Here is a 20,142-nt window from a genome sequence, read left to right as displayed (position 1 = left end):
GTTGACAGTGTTTCCAGGGACCATGCCAGTGAAGAGAGGAGGATCACTTATGAACAGACGAGCAGGGGTGAAGAGTGTCAGCATGTGCTCACCCTGTCATATCCTGTGTGGTCACAAGACACCAGCCTCCTAACACATCCAAAATCTTATTTACTAAGAAGCCGAACGTGAAGACTGCACTCCCTCTGGATTTTTCTCTCTATGTAGAATTATCCAGAAGAATAGATCTAGACTCAAGCATAAATTATGTCACTTGGATTTTGCTACCAGTTTTTTATAATTACATTAAACTATATTCAAGAGAGTGAGTGCAACTACAGTTCAACAGTATCAACCATACCCAGACTTCCAGCAAATTAAAGGAAGCAGTATGAGAGGCATTTCCTGGCACTGCATACTCCATATTTTCTTATTTTTTTTTCACATTCCTTTTAACTTCCTTTAGTTGAGTATTATACCATAAAGGGCTCTGGGAAGAAATCTTGGCAAAGGAGTTAACATCCTTATAAAGGACTTTATAAATGACCTGAAAATATTTTCTGTTTCATCCTAGAGACCATCCAAACCTTAAGCAGGTTAACGCTGCATTCATTTTGCAACTGTACCATCACAACTGTACCATCCCAGGCCATTTGGTATTATTTACCCGCATCCACATGGCATGAATATTTTGAGCATCAAAGAACCCAAAATTATTTAAACAATTAAATAGGAAGCCAAAGAATCCTTTTTGCCTTTATCCAAGTAGTAGGCAACACATGAAAATAAATATTTATGGAGAACCAAAATCTCATCCATCTTAATTGTTATATTCCAAATGAAAGAATGCCATAACTGAGGAATGTATTAGTTTGAATCCCAAACAGATGGTGGGTGAAAAGCAGAGTCTGAGAGAATGGTACGGTAGTCACATGGTTCTTATGAGATGTAGTCGGATCTTTGTCTAGTCTGCTATGCAAAACCAGACACAAAGTCTGCTATGAAAGTGAGTCAGAAATGATAGGCATGGTGTCCATGAGATTAGGTACAAAATCTAGGAGTCCCGATGAGTCAGAACACAGTGTCAAGTTCACTTACTGCAAAGAAAGGTGAAATGGAGGCAATGCAAGCTTATGGAGCTAAGTTCAAGGTCACTGAGAAGGGTTTTGCTGCCAGTCCAGCATGTGACTTGTTGGGTCATACAGCTGGCTAGTGACTGAACCCAGACTAACTCAGGGTCTACTCACCTCTATCCTAACTTGGGCAATGTGTTCCTTTGCCATTTTAAACATGTAGTCATCTATACACATACCCAATATCTAGATAATAGTTATCTCATTCTCAAAATACAAATCTGACTGTTGACAGTTGTCATTTTAATACTTTGCCAATAGGAATGACTTTGAATAAAACAGTTTTGGATGTGTGCTTATTTTCTCATCTTCTGTCAGTAGATAAGTAAACATGATATGAGGTGCAGAAGGGCACATGGAAGGATGCTAAAGTATCTGTCTTATTCATGGAAAAATTTGAATTTCAGTAAATTCAGTTACATAAATCTTGGCATTTTAGCAATGACCCAATGGATGGGAATGAAGCAACCTTAACTTGGCATTTCTATGACATCATTTTGCTAACCTCATAAAACAATTATGACATAGAGAGTTCTGCAAAGTGGCTTTTTCTGTCTGAAACTCATCAATCACACAAGGAGAGGTTGGGTAGGGGGAAGAGAGACATATTGCCCCCCCAGGATGTCTCCCACCATTTTCTTATTTTCTCTAAATCATCACAAGTGAGTATACTTCCTGTTCTTTACACATGTTATTCCCATCTTAACTCAGTTTCTGCCCCTGCTGTTCCTCCTACCTGGAATGTCCTTTTAAAAAAATATTATATATATATAAAATCTGGCTACACTACTCATCTCTGCAGACACTCACTAGGATTACTTATTTCATAAAGCCATGTTTGCACCCAAATTGAGCAAATGTCATCTTCCTCTGATTCTCAAGACACTCTATCCCTTCTCCCAACATATTTGTCACAGTTAACACAAATGCTTAGTTAGGGGTTGCAGGTTTTTTCTGTAAGGGGTTAGACGATAAATATTTCAGGCTTTGTGGGCCATGTGCTCTCTGTAGCAACTATCCAACTTTGCCATTATGGCAAGAAAGTAACCATATGTAAACAAATGAGCATGGCTATGATCTAATAAACCTTTATTTGCAAAAACAGAAGGCAAGTCTAGCCCTAGTTTTCTGACCACTAGCTTAGCCCAGAGATACATGGAGGTAAAATCAATAAATATTAGATTGATTAACCATGATAAACAACATCATTTATGAAAACATAATGTATATGTTGTCTATGCTGTGACTATAGAGTATCTGCATTCATTTTGCAACTATGGCACAATGACCAGCCCGATTAAGTTCTGTGCATCCTAAGAGGGGCATCACAGGTTCTGATCCGCTATGTGACTCTGCAGGCTACACAATGGGATAGCATTCTGCCTCATTGATTTTTTATCAGAAAGAACATCTGTTGAGGCAATAATTCTAGGAAGATTATAGCTGATAACCAGAGCAATTGTTTCCCATAAAAGTATCTGGTTTTCCTGTTTATATTGAATAAAATCAGGTAAGTAACTGCTAAAGTTGTATACTACAATCTGCACTGTAATTTCAGTGTTTTAATAGAAATAAATATATAATCACAGTAGCAAAATTGTCAGAGCTGTCACACATTTCAATTTTGAGCTTACTTAAAGAAATTGGAATTAAATCCAACTCCAATTTTCTATTTTCATTTCAAATAGATTTTGACAATATTGGTTGCAGCCTTTACTAGGAAGTTATCGTAGCCAAAGAATTTCACTGGTTTTCAATTTACAACATGAAAATCATGCAAAACATAATGAAAGTTGTCTATTTATTTGGATCGATTCCTATCTTTGATACAAAATGTTCTGTTGCCATAGATAAAGATTGTTTATTTAGAACAGGAAAAAAAAATACTCTCTCTTAATTGGTAGTAATACAGTTTTCTGAACTATTGGTTAGAAAAACTCCAGTTAATTAATAAATACTATGTTTATCATTTTCCATGAATTATTTTCTACCTTCTCTTAAAAATAAACAAAACTAATAAATTCAGCTTCTGGAGTCTTCTTTATTCTCTGATCTGTTGAATATAAACATAGCAAGATGGAAGGCAAGATCAAACACAAGAGGAGAAATAAGGAACATAAATATCCACTGCAAAGGGGAGTCCCTGAAAAATCAACTTACATGAGATCCTCTCTTCTTTTTAGCAAGGCTCTTTTCCATTCCCTTTAAGAATCTCCTTTCATATATGCAGATTATGTCATTAGCTTAATAAATGCTGCTTCATCATATGACAGAAAGATTTAATACTGGATTTAACTAGGACCTTCAAGTAGACCACTATTCTGAGCACCTGCACCTTTGGCTATATTTATGAGAATACACGATGTCCCAACGAAGAGAAATCCAAGTGCATCATGAAGATAGATAAAGGATGCCAGAGTTGCCCTATTTAATTCTCCCTGTTTCCCAATCTTCTCTTATCAGTACTATCCTTAATAACATCATAACAAATAACAATTACATTCCTGAGGTGTTGTGAAATGTACGATACATGTACAGTTTAAGATACCATAATGAGTACAAAGAAAGCAAATGATAAACAGGCTCTTCTATCTCTATATCTATTTACAATTATGGGCTATTGCATGGTAATAAGCATATACAAGCCACAACAGCAGGTGTTGCCAGGTCAAAGCATTTTCAAAGATGCATGGAAGCCTCCCTGGTGGTACACAGGCTTATTCTCGTCATTTATGTCCATAACATGAGAAAGTCCAGGCCTTTGCTTCTGATATGATTCACCAATTCATTTATATTTCTCCTCATTTGATGCACACTAAAAGCAGGACTATTTCTCTTGGATAAGAAATAGTACATAAGTTCATTTTATAGGGTAATTTATTTATCAACTTTGGCTACGGTTTATAAAAACTAGGTTTCAAATGGCATACCTCAGTGCGTGAGTACTACAGGGTCCTCTAACGCTGGCAGAAATAGTCAATCAATCTCTCAGAAAGCTCACGATAGAGTAATCTGAATCCCACTTGCTTTCTCCAAGTACTACTAGAAGAACACATAGGGGTTCCCTTGTCACCTGAACACTAGCACACTTCCTGCAACAGTTAACCTAAAATAAGATAATTAGGCCACGAAGGATTTTAAAATATAATCAGAATCACTATATATAGTATGACGCTTAATTCAAAATGTTTGGAGGACTTCCAATTTTTTTAAGCTTTCTCTTTGTTCCAAATAAATAACCTCTCTGTAAATAGGAATAAAAAAGGTAATGATTCAGTTGTCCAAAATTAGAGTAAAATACACACAGGCCAAAAAAAAAAAAAAAGAAAGAAAGAAAGAAAACATTCATCATGAAAAGTTCTCTGAAATATAAAACTGGAAATTAAAGATGGGCTTTGTCAACAAAAGGGAAAGATAAATTGTGACTTCATTGAAAAATATCCAGATGGTGAGAATTTGGCATGCTATTATTCTTTGAAATACGTTCCTAGGTAAGGGAATTGAAACAATTTGATTAATTCATTAATTAAAGTATGCTAATTGATAAAAACGAGGACATGGTTTCTATTTTCTAGAAGTTACAATATTAAATGATGAGCCTCCATCTACCATTCTTTCTCCATTTCACACCTTCCCTTATGGGGGTGTATGGTTACGTGTTTAAGGAACTAAAACCTATGCAATATCTCTTAGAACAAGTCTAATAAAAGAAAACCAAAGGGCAAACAGGACAGACAAGGATACTGCACATGGGAGTGTGCAAACAGAAAGATGACTTACACGCAAGGACAAATGATGATCAAAGAAGGCAAATGCTAAAACACAAGCCTCTGGATAATAATGCCTGCAGATAAATCATTTGTTTGATGATTCTAGAAGTCAATGAAAGAAGTTTGATAAATGGCAAAAGTTTGTTAACACCGACAGCAAAATACATTGAGAAGAGCTAACAGATTATTTAAATTGTCACTGGTGGTGGGTGAAGAGGACTTTTCTTATGCCCCGGGCAGAAGAGTATAGCTGTATAATTTATTTTAGAGATTATAAATTGTTTTGACTTTTTTCCCTTCAAAATATTTCACCAATTTTTTTATTTAGATCTACATATTCTGCTATGAGAATATAAATCATGGCATTTAGAACTTGAATAAAATAAGAGGACATATATCTAATAAAAAAGGATTGATTGAATTATTTTGCTACAACCATATAATGGAATACTATGCAGCCATGTCAATGATTCTGAAGAATTATATTTGTAACAGGAAATATGTTAAATATATATTGTTCAATAAATTGCCATGCAACAAGAACTTGTAAGTTATCCAAAACAATAACCCTGGAGTCAGTGAACATTATTAATCTTCTTTATTAAACTTGTACCACTGGAATTATGTAAAATGGCAAACTGTTCAAATATCCAATTATTTTTTCTGCAAAAAGAATAATAATTATACATCTTCCTACTTCGTTGTATTTTTAGGAAATTTAAAAAATGTATTCAATGTTCTTAGCATTTTACCTGTTCAATAAGTGCACATAAATGCTGTTGACAGAATAACATAAGTACATCATTTTGTAAAATATGTGCATGTTCATTTTGGTTTAGACATTGATACTGACTGCATAAACATATAGTCATAAACCTCAACTATTTATATGCTTATCTCATTAGGTATAAGTGTGATTTTTGTTGTATTCGTTTATCTTGGTTTAACCATATTCCCTAAATTTTGTATGGGGAATTGAGTTTCAGTCAGGTGTTCTCCTGCAACAACACCTCCTTCCAAAATCTCACTTGTTTAAAACAACAGGAATTTCTTTCTCACTCATATTATAGAACCTTGGTGAATCATAGTTTTTGCTTCTCGTCCTCATTTAGAGACCTAGTCTAATGGGTCAGAGACCATCTCCAGCACTGCAAATCCTCATGCCTGAAAGAGAATGGCAGATTTGTCACTGCCTCTTACAGCTTCTGCTCAGATGTGACACAAATGAATTTTACCACCTTTTCTTTAACCAAAGTCAATCTCATGCTCAAGAGAACATTAATAATAATAATAATGTATTTTTAAGTCAGGAAGAGTGTAAAACTAATGTTTAGTCTATCATAATCCATTATAAGTTTTGAGCAGATCACTAGGTGACTAGAGAAAGTGCTTTCCCACCCTTACTCCCAGGAACCAAAATTAGGATGAATGTCTTTAAATCTATATTGGCTATATGAGATACATCTAGTTACATGAAAATATATCTACAGGCAATATGGTATAGAAACCAAGGAATCGTAGGATACAGAATTTAAGATGCCAACTAAGTTATTCTACCTTCAAGACATAATGATCACACTTAGTCACCACTAGCAGAAACAATCTAACTTAATTTCTGGTTAAAAAAAAAATGCCTTCATCTTCACCTGGTCCCTGACGAACTTCAGTTTTTCCCAGCTGGTGAGCTGATGAGGCTCTCAGGCTTGAGAAACTGATGGGTCTTGTAATTGCTGTCCTAACTCATGTAACCACAGCTGCGGTTTTCATTCATAAATTGCAAAATGAACTCTAAAAGTTTTCATACTGGTCATTTGCTTCAAAACAATCAGTGCCAATGAATTTGCAAATGTAGCACTAAGAGAAAGAAAGGAGTCCCTGACCTTGACCAAAAGCATTGAACTAACTCATAAATTCTTGGATTTCATTTTCAAAAATCTTACACATTGTCATGATTCCCTGTGAAATCACTTCGCTCATATAAGGAAATGTATGAAGCTTATTTAGTTTTAAAGTACTTCTAGAGACTGAAATGAATTAAAAATAATTTAAAAATCATAATTCTGTACAGTTTTCAATAACTTTTTAACAAAATTAACTTTAAATATACTCCATTGCTTAAAAAAATGGTAGCTAAATAAGTCAGTAAATCTCGAGAAGGACAGGAAATACGCATGTTTGAGGAACAAACTACTGGAGATTGTTAAAGATCAATATATTAAGTCCACAATAATTTTCTTTCACTTGTTCTACATATTAAAAAATTTTAGGCCGGGCACAGTGGCTCACATCTGTAATCCCAGCACTTTTGGGGGCTGAGGTGGGTGGATCAAGAGATCAGGAGATCTAGACCATCCTGGCCAACATGGTGAAACCCTGTCTCTACTAAAAATACAAAAATTAGCTGGGCGTGGTGGCACATGCCTGTAATCCCAGCTACTCAGGAGGCTGAGGCAGGAGAATCGTTTGAACCAGGGAGTCAGAGGTTTCAGTAAGCCGAGATCTTGCCACTGCACTCCAGCCTGGTGACAGGGGGCAGACTCTGTCTCAAAAAAAAAAAAAAAAAAGTAGAGACAAATGAAAAACTATTCATGCAAGTATATACTAAGAGTGATTTTCTCTGTTTGAGAGATATTTTGTATGCTTTTCTTATTTTTCCATTATATGATTTGACATTTTTAGCTTCAAAATATAAAAGCATTTGTTAAAAAGTATACATTTTGTTCCTTTTTTTGTTTTAAAATATAAATACATATCCCTATTGTTTCTGTTCTATGTACTCCTACCAGTGACGTAACAATTTGGAGTTTAAATAATTTTACTGAATGTGAGCCCTTTAACTTAAATAATGTTTTAAAGATATCAGACCTCCCTTTGCTTTGTTTACCACTTTAAGATAACAGTAAAAATCACTGTACCTAAACTTCTCTAACATAAAGGTAACTGAAAAAGTATCCTCAAGATCAAAAATCTATTTGTGAAATAAATTCATTTTCTTTCCCTCCCATAGATTTCCATTTGAAATGGAAAAGTCCCCAGGATTATAATACATTTTTGAAAAGACACACAGATTTTTTTAAAGACACTAATTAGCCTTCCTTTTTTTTTTTTTTTTTTTTTTTACATGGCTGGGCCCAATAGATAAAGCTTTTTATAAATGTAAAATAATAATGTAAAGTTATGTTTTGCCATAGATTACAAGTGTTGGTAAAAACAGTAGTCTGAGGGATAGAAATTTTAATCTGTTACATTAAAAGCATGATGGCTTATGCAGCATTCTAATGAGAATATTATGAATGCAGATAGAACAATGTTTCTTGTCTGAGATTGCTGGTGAAACATAGGGCTAGTCAAAAATACTTCTGAAATAAATAAAAATATCCTACCCACATCCTACTTCTCAACTTTTCTACTTACAATTGGGGGAAAATACTGGATATGAGAAAATACCTATGCTACAAATGATGTGGGAGACTTCACAGAGTTTTCTTTCTCCAGAATACTCTAAAGAATCAAAAAGACAGACAATACCAAGAAATGGTGAGGATGTAGATGTAGAGAAACTGTGACCTCCACACACTGTTGGTGGAATGTCAAATGGTATCGCCATTTTGAAGACAGTCTTGCACTACCTCAAAAGGTAAAACATAGAGTCACTCTATGATCCAGCAATTCCACTCACAGATCTAGACCCCAAAGAAATTAAAACACATGTCCACCCAAAAACTTGCACGTGAATGTTTATAGCAGCATTATTCATAATGCCCAAAAAGTTGAAACCCCATCTCCGAATGTCCATTAACTGACGGAGGGTTAAATAACTGTGGTGTATCCATACAACAGGATATAATTTAGCCATAAAAAGGAATGAGACTGATATATGCTACAACTTTGATAAAACTTGCAAACACTGATGCTAAGTGGAGAACAGCCACATGCAAGAAGATCACATATTTTATGATTCCATTTATATTTAATATTCAGAATAGACAAGTCCACAGAGACAGAGAGTCAATTGGTGGTTTCTAGGAGTTCTGGGACAAGAGAATGTGGAGTGCCTGCCATAAGGTAACAGTATTTTAGGGTGATAAACATTTTTTGTAATTGGACAGTGGTAATGGCTGCATAATTATGTTAATATGTTAAAAATACTGAGTGGTATGTGAATTTTATGATACGTGAATGACATCCCTATTAAAAAGTACATTTTTAATCAAGAAAAATGCAACATAAAATTAAATTTCGGATCCAACGTTCAAGTGAAGAAAGTCTATTTCCTCTTTTTGGAACAAAATTGGTAATAATGTCAATCGCCAGTTCTTCAAAAGCATATTTCATATTAACTTTGCTATTCTCATGTGAGAAGTGAAATTGTATTTCTTATTTTGATAAATCAAGAGGAATGGAACCCATGTTCTTCTAAATGAATTTGTCCTTCTCCTCTAATTTGTTCTAATCTGATACCAAGAACACACCTGAGGCTACATGCCTTCCTTCCAAAATGACAAAAGCTTATTCGTAACTATTTGTTTATACAGTGAATTTCCAAAAGCCAACACTGTCCTGAAAATAATGTTACTGGGTTTCATAAATGTCAGTGGACAATTAGGTGGTCTCATTCGGAAAGCTGAAAGCAAACATCTAAACTGTGTTTCTTTTTTTAATGTAACACTGAACTGAACTAAACTGAAATTGAACATACCTCAAGGCTCAAGTAGACTGACAGTGAGTGAGAGTGTCTGTGTGTGAAAGATATATATAGAGAGAAAGAGAAATATACTTCTCTTTGTACTTCCATTCATAAAAATTGGATTTATTATTAGTTCTAAAAAGACTAATAGTCCCTCATTTGGGGATCTCAGCTGTTTTTAAAATTAAGATGTGTATGCACTAAATTCATTTGAATCATGATGGACAGGCTTTGGCAAGCCCTAGAGACCTCACTTACCCCTCCCAGAGCAAGGCAGATCAGAGCTTCCCTGGCACCTCCTGATGCTCTCCTCAGCTGACAGCATGCAGGACTGTGGGTGCTCACACTTCTTCCCATGCCAGCCTGCTTTGCAGTCACATCTTCCGCAATTACACTGCCCGTGACCTTCACAGTGACAATAGCAAAAAATAAAAAAAGTATATAAAGTTAATGAAGTCGGAATTGGTTTTCATTCTAACAGCAAATGTCACAAATGAGTCAGGATCTTGATGAACACAATATAACACATTAAGGCAAAGGCACATTTTTCTCTAATTCTTAAATAACTGATTTACATGAATTGATCTTGAGGGGCAAGAAAAGCAACCACTACAGATAAGATAAACAGTTTAGTAAGGCTGTAAACTTGAATCTGTCAAAATCCAGGTGCATGTGATTGTATTGGTCTGCTGGGGACTAAAAGGAGTATCTGGGCTGCGTGCAGTGGCTCACACCTGTAATCTCAGCACTCTGACAGGCCAAGGCGGGTGGATCATGAGATCAGGAGTTCGAGACCAGCCTAACCATCATAGTAAAACTCTGTCTCTACCAAAAATACAAAAATTAGCCAGGGTGGCGTGCACCTGTAATGCCAGCTACTCAGGAGGCTGACGCAGAAGAATTTCTTGAACCCAGGAGGTGGAGGTCGCAATGAGGCAAGGTCACACCATTGCACTCCAGCCTAAGCAACAGAGCAAGATTCCATCTTCAAAAAAAAAAAAAAGGAATATAAGGAATATTTGGTGGATTTGGCAATTAATTCACATTTGCATGGAAGGGAGACTTAGGAAAGGGCAAATAATATATTTTTGAAGCAGGATTTTTTTTTTTTTTTTTTTGCTTTTTAGACTCTATTTCTTATATACAAATGCTCCTTTCTCGGTAATTAATGCAATAAGTGAAATTAAAATCAGTATGGATGTAGAAAAATTGACATTAACAGCCAAGTAGACCTAATTAACATTTACAGAGCATTCTATCAAACAATATGTGAGACAGTACATATTCTTTTCTTTTAAGACTTAGGGGTTTTTTTAAGAGCAGTTTTAGGTGCACAGCAAAATTGAGAGAGGTGCAGAGATACTCCATATGCCTCTCTCTCCCTCACGTGTATAGACTTCTTCATTATCAACAATCCCTACCAGAGCTGTACACTTGTTATAATGACTACATTGACACATCACTATTATCCAAAGTCAGTTCACATTAGGGTACACTCTTAGGGAACACTGCATGAGTATGAGTAAAAGTATAGTGACATGAACTCACCACTGTAGTATCACACAGATATTTTCACTGCCCTAACAATCCTGTTTTCTGCCTAGTCATCTGTCCTTCTCTCACACCTTTCCCCAATCTCTGGTAAATTGATCTTTTCACTGTCTTCCATAATTTTGCCTTTTCCTTAATTTTATACAGTTGGAGTCATACAGTACATGTAGTCATTTCAGTTTTGGGTTTTTCAGTTGGTAATATGCATCTGAAATTCCTCTATGGATAAATAAACTGTGGTACATCCAAAGAATGGAATATTATACAGAGTGGGATTGTTTTTAATGAACCATTGAATGGATCTCTGTTACTAAGGTCTCACAACCACAGTCAAATTGGCGGCCACAAACTGACAAAAAGCATGAAATCTAGAATTCAGAAGAGGTCCCTCTTTTTTTCTCCCAGATTTATTGAGGTATAAGTGACAAAAAAAATGTAGATCCTTGAAGTATGTAACATGATGGTTTGATATGCATATGCATTGTAAAATGATTACCACAATCATGATAATAAACACATCCACCATCTCACAGTTACCTTTGTGTGTGTGTCTGTGTGCAGTGAGAATAAGATCTACTCTTTTCATACATTTCAAGTAGACAATATTATAAACTATAGTAACCATGCTGTACATTAGATCTCCAGAACATATTCGTCTTACAACTTTGAAAGTTTGTAAGCTTTGATCAAAGTCTCCCCATTTCTCCTACCCCTCAACCCTGGGTAACCACCCTTCCACTCTTTCTAAGAGTTTGACTTTTTCAGATTCCACATATGAGTGAGATTATGCAGTGTTTTTTGTTTATGACTGGCTTATTTTACTTAACAAAATGTGCTCCAGGTTTGTCCCTGTTGTGGCAAATGAAACGATTTCCTTCTTTTTAAGGGATGAATACTATTCCATTGGAGATATATATATATATATATATATATCAATGTATCTTTTGTCTTCTTGGTAACAGTCATCCTAACAGGTGTGAGGTGATAACTCATTGTGGTTTTGATTTACATTTACCTGATTCATGATATTAAGCATTTTTTCATATACCCACTGGTCATTTGCATATTTTCTTTGAAAAAATATCTTCAGGTCATTTGTCCATTTTTAAATTTTTAATCTGTAATTATCACTTTGCTATTGAGTGTATGAATTAGATATAGTTTCAATGTTTGACCTCTCCAAATCTCATGTGGAAATGCAATCCCCAGTATTAGAGATGGGGCCTGGTGGGAGGTGTTTGGACTGTGGGGGCAGATCCCTCATGAATAGCTTAATGCCATCCTTTTGGTGATGAGAGTGTTCTTGCTCTGGTAGTTCATATGAGATCTGGTTGTTTAAAAGAGGTGGCACCTCCTCCCACCCTTTTTTGTTCTGTCTTCTCTCTTGCTATGTGACACCCCAGCTCTGCCTCCACCTTCTGCCATGATCAGAAGTTTCCTGAGATCTCACCAGGAACATGCTTCCTGTACAGACTATGGAAACGTGTGCCAACATAGACTTTTTTTTTTTTTAAGATAGAGTCTCACTCTATCTCCCAGACGGGAGTTCAGTGGCATAATCTCGGATCACTGCAACCTCCACCTCCCAGGTTCAAGTGATTCTCATGTCTCACTCTCCCCAGTACCTGGGACTACAGGTGTGTGCCACCACACCCAGCCAATTTTTTTAATTTTGGTAGAGATGGGGTTTTACCACATTGGCCAAGCTTGTCCACAACTCCTGGCGTCAAGTGATTTGTTCACCTTGGCCTCCAAAAGTGCTGGGATTATATGCATCAGCCACCATGTGCCTGGTCCCAAACAAATTCATTTTCTTTATAAATTACCCAGCCTCAGGTATTTCTTTGTAGTAATGCAAAAATGAACTAGAACTCATATATTTTGAATATTACCCCCTTATTGGATATATGGTTTGCAAATATTTTCTATCATTCCATAAATTGCCTTTTCATTTTTGTTATTTCCTCTGCTGCTGTAAAAACCTTTTGGTCCAATCCAGTCCCATTCATTTATTTTTGCTTTTGTCATCTGTGTTCTGGTGTCAAATCCAAAAAATCATTGCCAAGACTAATGTCATGGAACTTTTCTCCTATGTTTCTGCAAGTACTTTTAAAATTTCAGATTTTACATGTAACTCTTTAATTCATTTTCAGTTGATTTTTATAAACATTGTAAGACTCTAATTTCTTTCTTCTGCAATGTGGACATCCAGTTGTCCCAATATCATTTATTGAAAAAACTGTTATTTTCCCTTTGTGTGTTCTTGGCATCTTTGTCTAAAGTCAATTGGCTGTAAATGTATAGGTTTATTTCTATGCTGTCTATTCTGTTCCATTGGTCTATGTGTCTGTTTTTATGTTAATACCATACTGTTTTAATTACTATATTTTGTAATATAATTTGAAATCAAGTGCTATGGTGCCCTCAGATTTGTTCTTGCTGAAGATTGTTTTAGTTATTTGGGGTATATTGTCGTTCTATGTGAATTTTAAAAATACTATCTTTTTCTCCAGTGTGAATCTGTATTCTTAGCACTTTTGTTGAAAATCAGTTGGCTGTTAGCCATGGGACTTTTGACAGGGATCACAATAAATCTGTAGATCACCTGAGGTAGTATAAACATTTTGACAATATTTATTTTTCCAATCCATGAAAATAAGATACCTTTCCATTTATTTGTGTCTTCAATTTCTCTCATTAATGTTTTATAGATTTTGATGCAGTGATCTTTCACCTCCTTGGTTAATTTTATTCCTAAGTATATTATTTTTGACATGACTGCAGATGAGATTGTTTCCTTAATTTCTGTTTTGGTTTCTTCACTGAAGCAGAATATTTTCTTATGGAGTCTCCACACTTCATTTTGATGCACTCTTTAGCAAATAATACATGCTTAGCCTGGAGACCCTTAGAGTAAAACCAATAACTTACATGGAGTTTACAATCCTTGAAGATTAGCCTAGTGTATACAAAAAAAAAGGACAGGAAAGATATTAACTTTTTTGACACATGAATATACAGTTTGCAAAGAATTGTGAGAAACAGTGGTATGGTTTAGCAAAAATCAACCTACATTATCAATAAATGGGTTCAAATCCTGGTTCTGCTGCATACAGAGTAAGGCTGGTCAAATGACAACCTCTGAGTTTCAGTTTCTTCATTTTAAAAAGTAAGCAAATACATTATCAATCCACATTTACTGGGAAGTACATTGCATATTTTACATGCTACATAAAAAGGAGCTACTGTTATTTTTATTCATCAGATCCCACATTATAAGTGAGTAGAGAAAGCATAGTCAATTGAGCTTTTCTTAATTCCTAATAAACATGAAGCTACTCATCACTGCAGATGCAGAATGAAGATTTCTATAATTGCTATAAAAATGCATGAAGACTTTTAAAGTGGAATTGCACTTTTTAAAAGTACATAGAAATGCTAATGGATGAAAACCCATGCTATTTTATCTTTAGCATATGATATTAATGTATATCATGCAATATGAAAATTGACCTCCAGTGAAGACTAGACCCTTTTATTAATATTCCCTGAGGTTTGTGGGTCCATCTTCTGAGTTTGAAGAAACTGGACAATGCACATATGTAGAAGCTTTTCACCATTTTCTTAATTTAAAAAAATTGCAAAATCATAGATGAAAGCAGAATGAGACATTAGGAATCACTGAATTTAAATCTCTCATCTAACCCCAAATTCAGTTCGATTCAGTTGCTCATTTGTTGAACATCTGCTATGTTTGAGTCTATTTGACAAATTGTTGCCATAATTATCTGCCCTAGACCTCAGTTGAAAGGAAAAGAAAATTGCTATTATTAACAAACAGACCTGACATATGAATGTGATTATTTAGACCTTACAACATGGGAATTTTTATAATAGTTTATACTAATTAACAATTATATTTCATAGATTGTTGGGTTCTATGGCTTTTGCCATTTATTCACCCAGTTTAAGAACTTCCCACTGGGTATAGTGGCTCATGCCTGTAATCCCAGCACTTTGGGAGGCCGACGCAGGCAGATCACCTGAGGTCAGGAGTTCAAGACCAGCCTGGCCAATATGGTGAAACCCCATCTCTACTAAAAATACAAAAATTAGCTGGGCATGGTGGCACATGCCTGTAGTTCTAGCTACTTGGGAGGCTGAGGCAGGAGAATTGCTTGAACCCAGGAGGCGGAGGTGGCAGTGAGTCAAGATTGCACCACTGCTCTCCAGCCTGGGTGACAGAGGGAGACTCTATCTCAAAAGAAAAAAAAAGGTTCTATCTTTCCAACCCTCATGTAAGGTTAAGGACAAACATTGCAAACTAATCTACATTGGAAATGCATATATAAATAATGGTTTTAACACATAAATCTTAAACATTTAAAGTACAATCAATTCTTTTGTTGTATAGGAGCCAATGGCTTTGAAATTCTTGGAGACAAGTGGTTTTATTTCAGAGACAGTTAGATCTGCTGTGAGGAAACTGGGCAAAGTACAGAATATGCTGACATGTGTGAGAGACTTGTTGACACTCTAACAATAACATTGATTGTTGACACTTCAACAGTAACATTGAAAACCAGATTGAAGAGGGGGGAAAAGTTTATCTACTCTTGAACATTTAATGGCTGTAAAGGTTAGAACAATACATCTAGCAGATGTGGACACCAGGAAGTCCCTAACTACCCAAGAGAATGTCATCTGCCACTGTGGCCCACCAGAATTCACAGGCAGTGGCATGCCCACAGGAGAAATCTCCCTTACTGGAGAGGGAGAATACAGGACAGACCTTGGGGCAAAGGCAGGTACAGAGAGAGACCCATGACTGAGGGGAGAACGTTCTTACGTTGCATAGTTGGAACGCATGCTTAAAAGCAATTATTATTTTCTATCTGAAGTTCATTCACATGTTGACATTTTTAGAAAATTGTGGCAGAATAAAATCCTAAAGACAGAATTTATTAGAAAGAGATTCTTAAAGTTAGAATCTGATCCAATAGATATCAAAAGGTCAGATTAGCTGTGGAAGGCTTAATTTTTTTAAAAAGTTCAGATGCTCTAGACCTGCAGGAAGAAATCTCTGGCAGTCTTCTACCTTTATTCTCCCATATGCATGTTCTGTTTTCTCGCCATTTTGTTTTTCTCAGTCAGTTTATAATTCTCTAAACCTTTTTCCCCTAACATAATTCTATTATTGCAGCTTTATTTTTATATCCCATTGCTATTTCTGATGCTCATCGACAAACATAAGGGGGAAAATAGAGCCTGTAAGCTCCACACCTCTTTTCCTGTGCACTGAATTCAGCATCATGAACATTCTCCAGAATCATGCCTCTAAATTTGTGCTTCACCTCCAGGCATTGCCAACTCTAAGCAAAGCTGGAGAGAATATATATGTGTCCTTACTGTTGCCATGTGTGTGATGATTCCTCAATAACCTTCTCAATAGCATGTCTGTAGACAACTGCATGTACATTGGGATGAATTTAAGAGACTGTGTCATTGCTGTGATTGACTGAGGGATAAAAGACCTTAGCCCTAAACAGGAATGTATCAAAGTGGGAGAATATCGTTTAGTTCAAGATGACCAAGGTTCCTCCTTAAATCACCCACTGATGTGTCTTCTATGCTTTACCACCAGCATCTGATATCAAGTGAACAAGGTCAAGCTGAGGAAAGAAGAGGTATCTAAATATGAGTGACATACATAAGCCGTCCGTAAAGAATGAAGTTCCTGAGAGTCAGTGAATATATGGTAACCAGTTTAAATGACAAAACAGTGGCACTGAATGTGTTTGATGGTTTCATTGATTGTGGGGAGAACTGGTTTTATTGTCTGGGGAAAGTAGAATTTTCTAAATAAGACATCCCACTGTATATCATAGAAGAATCAAGTGTAAAAGTACGAATAAAGTTTCTATAATTCAAGCCTACTATAATGAAAAATAGTATTGGCAATGGTATTGCCTAATTTAAATGTTTATTACAGATTGACAGAAGTTTGGCAATGGTATTGCCTAATTTAAATGTTTATTACAGATTGACAGAAGTTAAAACATAAACATAACTTTTGCGTTTTCAGTAATAAAAATTATATCCTACATATTTCAGGAAGCTAGTCATGTGCTGTCAAAAATATTAGAGATTCCACTTTAAATGAAACTATACTTCCTACAAAATCCATCATGATACTAACTGGTAGAGTTTAAAAATCACTTAGAAATTTCAGGTATTGCTACCAGATTCTCAGGCAGGTACTGAGCTTTTCAGATAAGACAGGAATTTATAAAGCAAAATTGCATTTTTCTTGTGAAGTTACTAGTTTCTCAATTCCAATTTTAAAAGTTATGCCAAAGAAAGGATCATTTTGTAGAGATAAAGTCAAGATGAAAATGTTGGGTTTTGCTATATAGAAGAGTTTAGAGATAATGATATCTCTTTAGTATGAAAACCCTTTAGACTGCCATAATATTATATCAGGATTTTTTTTTTAAATAGGCAACTAGTGAAAAGGTCATAAAAGAAGAAATCAGGAGACTTGTGTTCTTGATCTAGATGTGCCACTATCTTTTCTGGGCCGTATCTCAAACTGCTTTATCTTTCAAATGAAATAACTAAAAAAAAGATACATTTACCACATGGATCTGAAATGTAATGCTTCCGTGCTAGTTCGTCACATTTATGTATATGTAAAGCCTGCAGGTTTTAGTTTCATTGCTTCTAACCAGTATTCCTTTAAACTGTGTAGGCAGAAGATCAATGAAACACAGATGAAAGATACAGAATGGTGCTGTTTGTCCCTGATATGGAACATCAGAAGAATTCAAATTAGATGAATGCTCTCTAAAGACCTCTATGTATGGATACACAGACAGACAAACACACACACACACACACACACACACACACACATTGGTCTCATCTGCCTACCATAAAAATGACTGCAGCCCAAAATACCAATATGAAAAGGAAGGTTTGCAGCAAGACCAGCCACCTAGCGGCCCTGAGGCATGGCTGGGGAGGCAGGAGTTATTGAGGCTCTCAGGTCATGATAGGAAAGGATGTTAATAAAACCTTTTCCTGTTTACTTGTAAGTACTGTGTGCTTTTGAGCTGTGCTATCCAAACTCCAGACACAGGTGCAGTTGTTTCAGGACAAGTGCAGTTGCATCTCTTCCAGACAACACTTCTCTGTTTTAGAGGATATTTCTTTCTTTTTAAAGGCTCAAAAAGTACCCATGAATTTGAATGTGATGTTTACAAGTCACTGCTTACAAAGTAATATGAAGACCAGCAATAAGGAAAAGCTTTAAGGAATAACTTAGATCTAAGTAGTACTTGCTATTTTTTTAAATTTCATATATTGATTTTTCCTTTCAAGAAAATGCAGGTGTGACTTTTAAAGATTTATCTAACCCCAACATGTCATGATTAAAAGGAAGCTAACTTTTAAAAAGCTACAAGTTGTTCTTGAAAACAGGAAACAAATACACTAATAAACATGTAATCATTTTCAATAAAAAAAAAAGAAAATGCCGGTGGAATATACTTAATCATTTCCTTTAGTTTCTTTTCTTAACATGTTGGCAATCCACAGGGACAAATTTTACTACATAATATGGTTCTATCAAAAGATTCCATTTTCCAAACTAATGTAACTGTAAGCCCAAACTCTCCTTAGATTTTTATAATTTTCTTAGGCAGGGGAAGCTGAATGACACAGTTTAAGGTCACATTGCAGTGTATTTTTCTGGTTTTGGGATTTGGGGAAATAGACCTGAGTAGTAAGCAGCCATTAGAAATAAAGCAGTTATATTAGAATCAGAAAGTAAATTGGGTGTGACAAACAGGACAGTTGGTACATGTCAGGATACCCTTTCATGCCCTGAACATTTCAGTCACACTCCAATTGTGTCAATAGTGTTGTTTCTGAGGGGGTGTATGCATGTGTGAGCAGTATGAGTCATGGTGGTATATGGGTGAATAAACACACACAAACACAAACATGTTTTGTGGATGATGAACAACCGACAGGATTGAAAGAAGTAAATAAAATTGATTTACTTGGTGGGGATAGCGACCATGTTTCAACATATTTTGTCTCCTACCCACATATTTGCATTTAAATGTATTATTGAAGAGATAAATGGACAGAATGGGAATGAATGAGTAAAAGGAGAATGTCAATTAAAAGAGCTAACTTACACGTATCCATCCAGAGATTTCGGGATGGCAAGAATAGGAGCTAAAAATAAAATTTCACTTCATCTGAGCCTTATTATATTCTAGACTTGCATGAATGACTAGAGAATATTGATGTCATGGGTTACTTCTGTCTCATAACACAAAGGCATTAACATAATAATCTACTATATGGCACTCTTTGTACACTGCAGCTTAGACTGGTAATCAGGAAAAATTTAAAGACTAATAATTTGTTAAGCATAATACCATATGGAATATAAAATTCTACAGATTTTATAAAAATGATGAAATACTCCAGATTGATGTCTGTTCTAGATCATAATGATGTTCAGAGAATCTTAGTTTTATTAAAAAAAAATCTGAATACCCAGAGGACAGTTTTTCCTCAGAAAAAATTAAAGTAAAATTTGAAGAACTGTATTTGCATTACTGGAGATTAAGTTACATGAGTAGTCAGGCTATATGTATTTTCAGATGACACTTTAATGGCAGTGTGAACTTTATCAAGTTACTGAATTTCTCTGAACCTATTTCCTCTTCTGCTAAATAAAGAAGCCAAGCACGTGTCTGGGGCCGGCTGTCTGGCCATCAGTACAGGTCTGCGGTCACGATGAGGTTCCAAGTCTCAGTAGCTCTGCTCGCCCAGGGACAGTGATCTGGTCCCTGGCACATAGTGCGGGGGAGAAAGAAATGGGAGAAAGGAAGGGTCCTGCTCTTCCAGCCCCTTAAAAGATCATCTCAGCTACTGTCAACTTGACCCAACATTTAAGTTAAAAAAATGTAAGTAAACAAAGGAGGGAAGGGAAAAGACCAGA

General features: G+C 35.6%; 1 protein-coding gene and 1 long non-coding RNA gene across 5 annotated transcripts in view; one reads left to right on the top strand and one right to left on the bottom strand.

The window, feature by feature from the left end:
- ITGBL1 (integrin subunit beta like 1) overlaps positions 1–20,142 on the bottom strand; it is a 277,886-nt gene that overhangs the window by 125,521 nt on the left and 132,223 nt on the right. For 3 of the 4 annotated variants that reach the window (XM_078375607.1, XM_078375613.1, XM_078375617.1), the window contains one exon: positions 9,828–9,974. In XM_078375607.1, coding sequence (XP_078231733.1) covers positions 9,828–9,974 — 147 coding nt within the window. Of the gene's footprint in view, positions 1–5,463; positions 7,422–9,827; positions 9,975–20,142 lie in introns of those variants that run through there. The other variant, XM_054247073.2, reaches the window with a different exon arrangement.
- Positions 1,688–18,410, top strand: LOC118147876 (uncharacterized). The gene is made up of 3 exons (XR_004734560.3): positions 1,688–1,774; positions 16,765–16,878; positions 17,872–18,410. It is a non-coding gene; the product is annotated as an uncharacterized LOC118147876 (long non-coding RNA).

This window comes from Callithrix jacchus, chromosome 1 (genome assembly GCF_049354715.1).
Source record: "Callithrix jacchus isolate 240 chromosome 1, calJac240_pri, whole genome shotgun sequence".
In the NCBI taxonomy this organism is placed as follows: Eukaryota; Metazoa; Chordata; class Mammalia; order Primates; family Cebidae; genus Callithrix; species Callithrix jacchus.
This window is presented reverse-complemented; position numbering and strand designations above follow the sequence as displayed.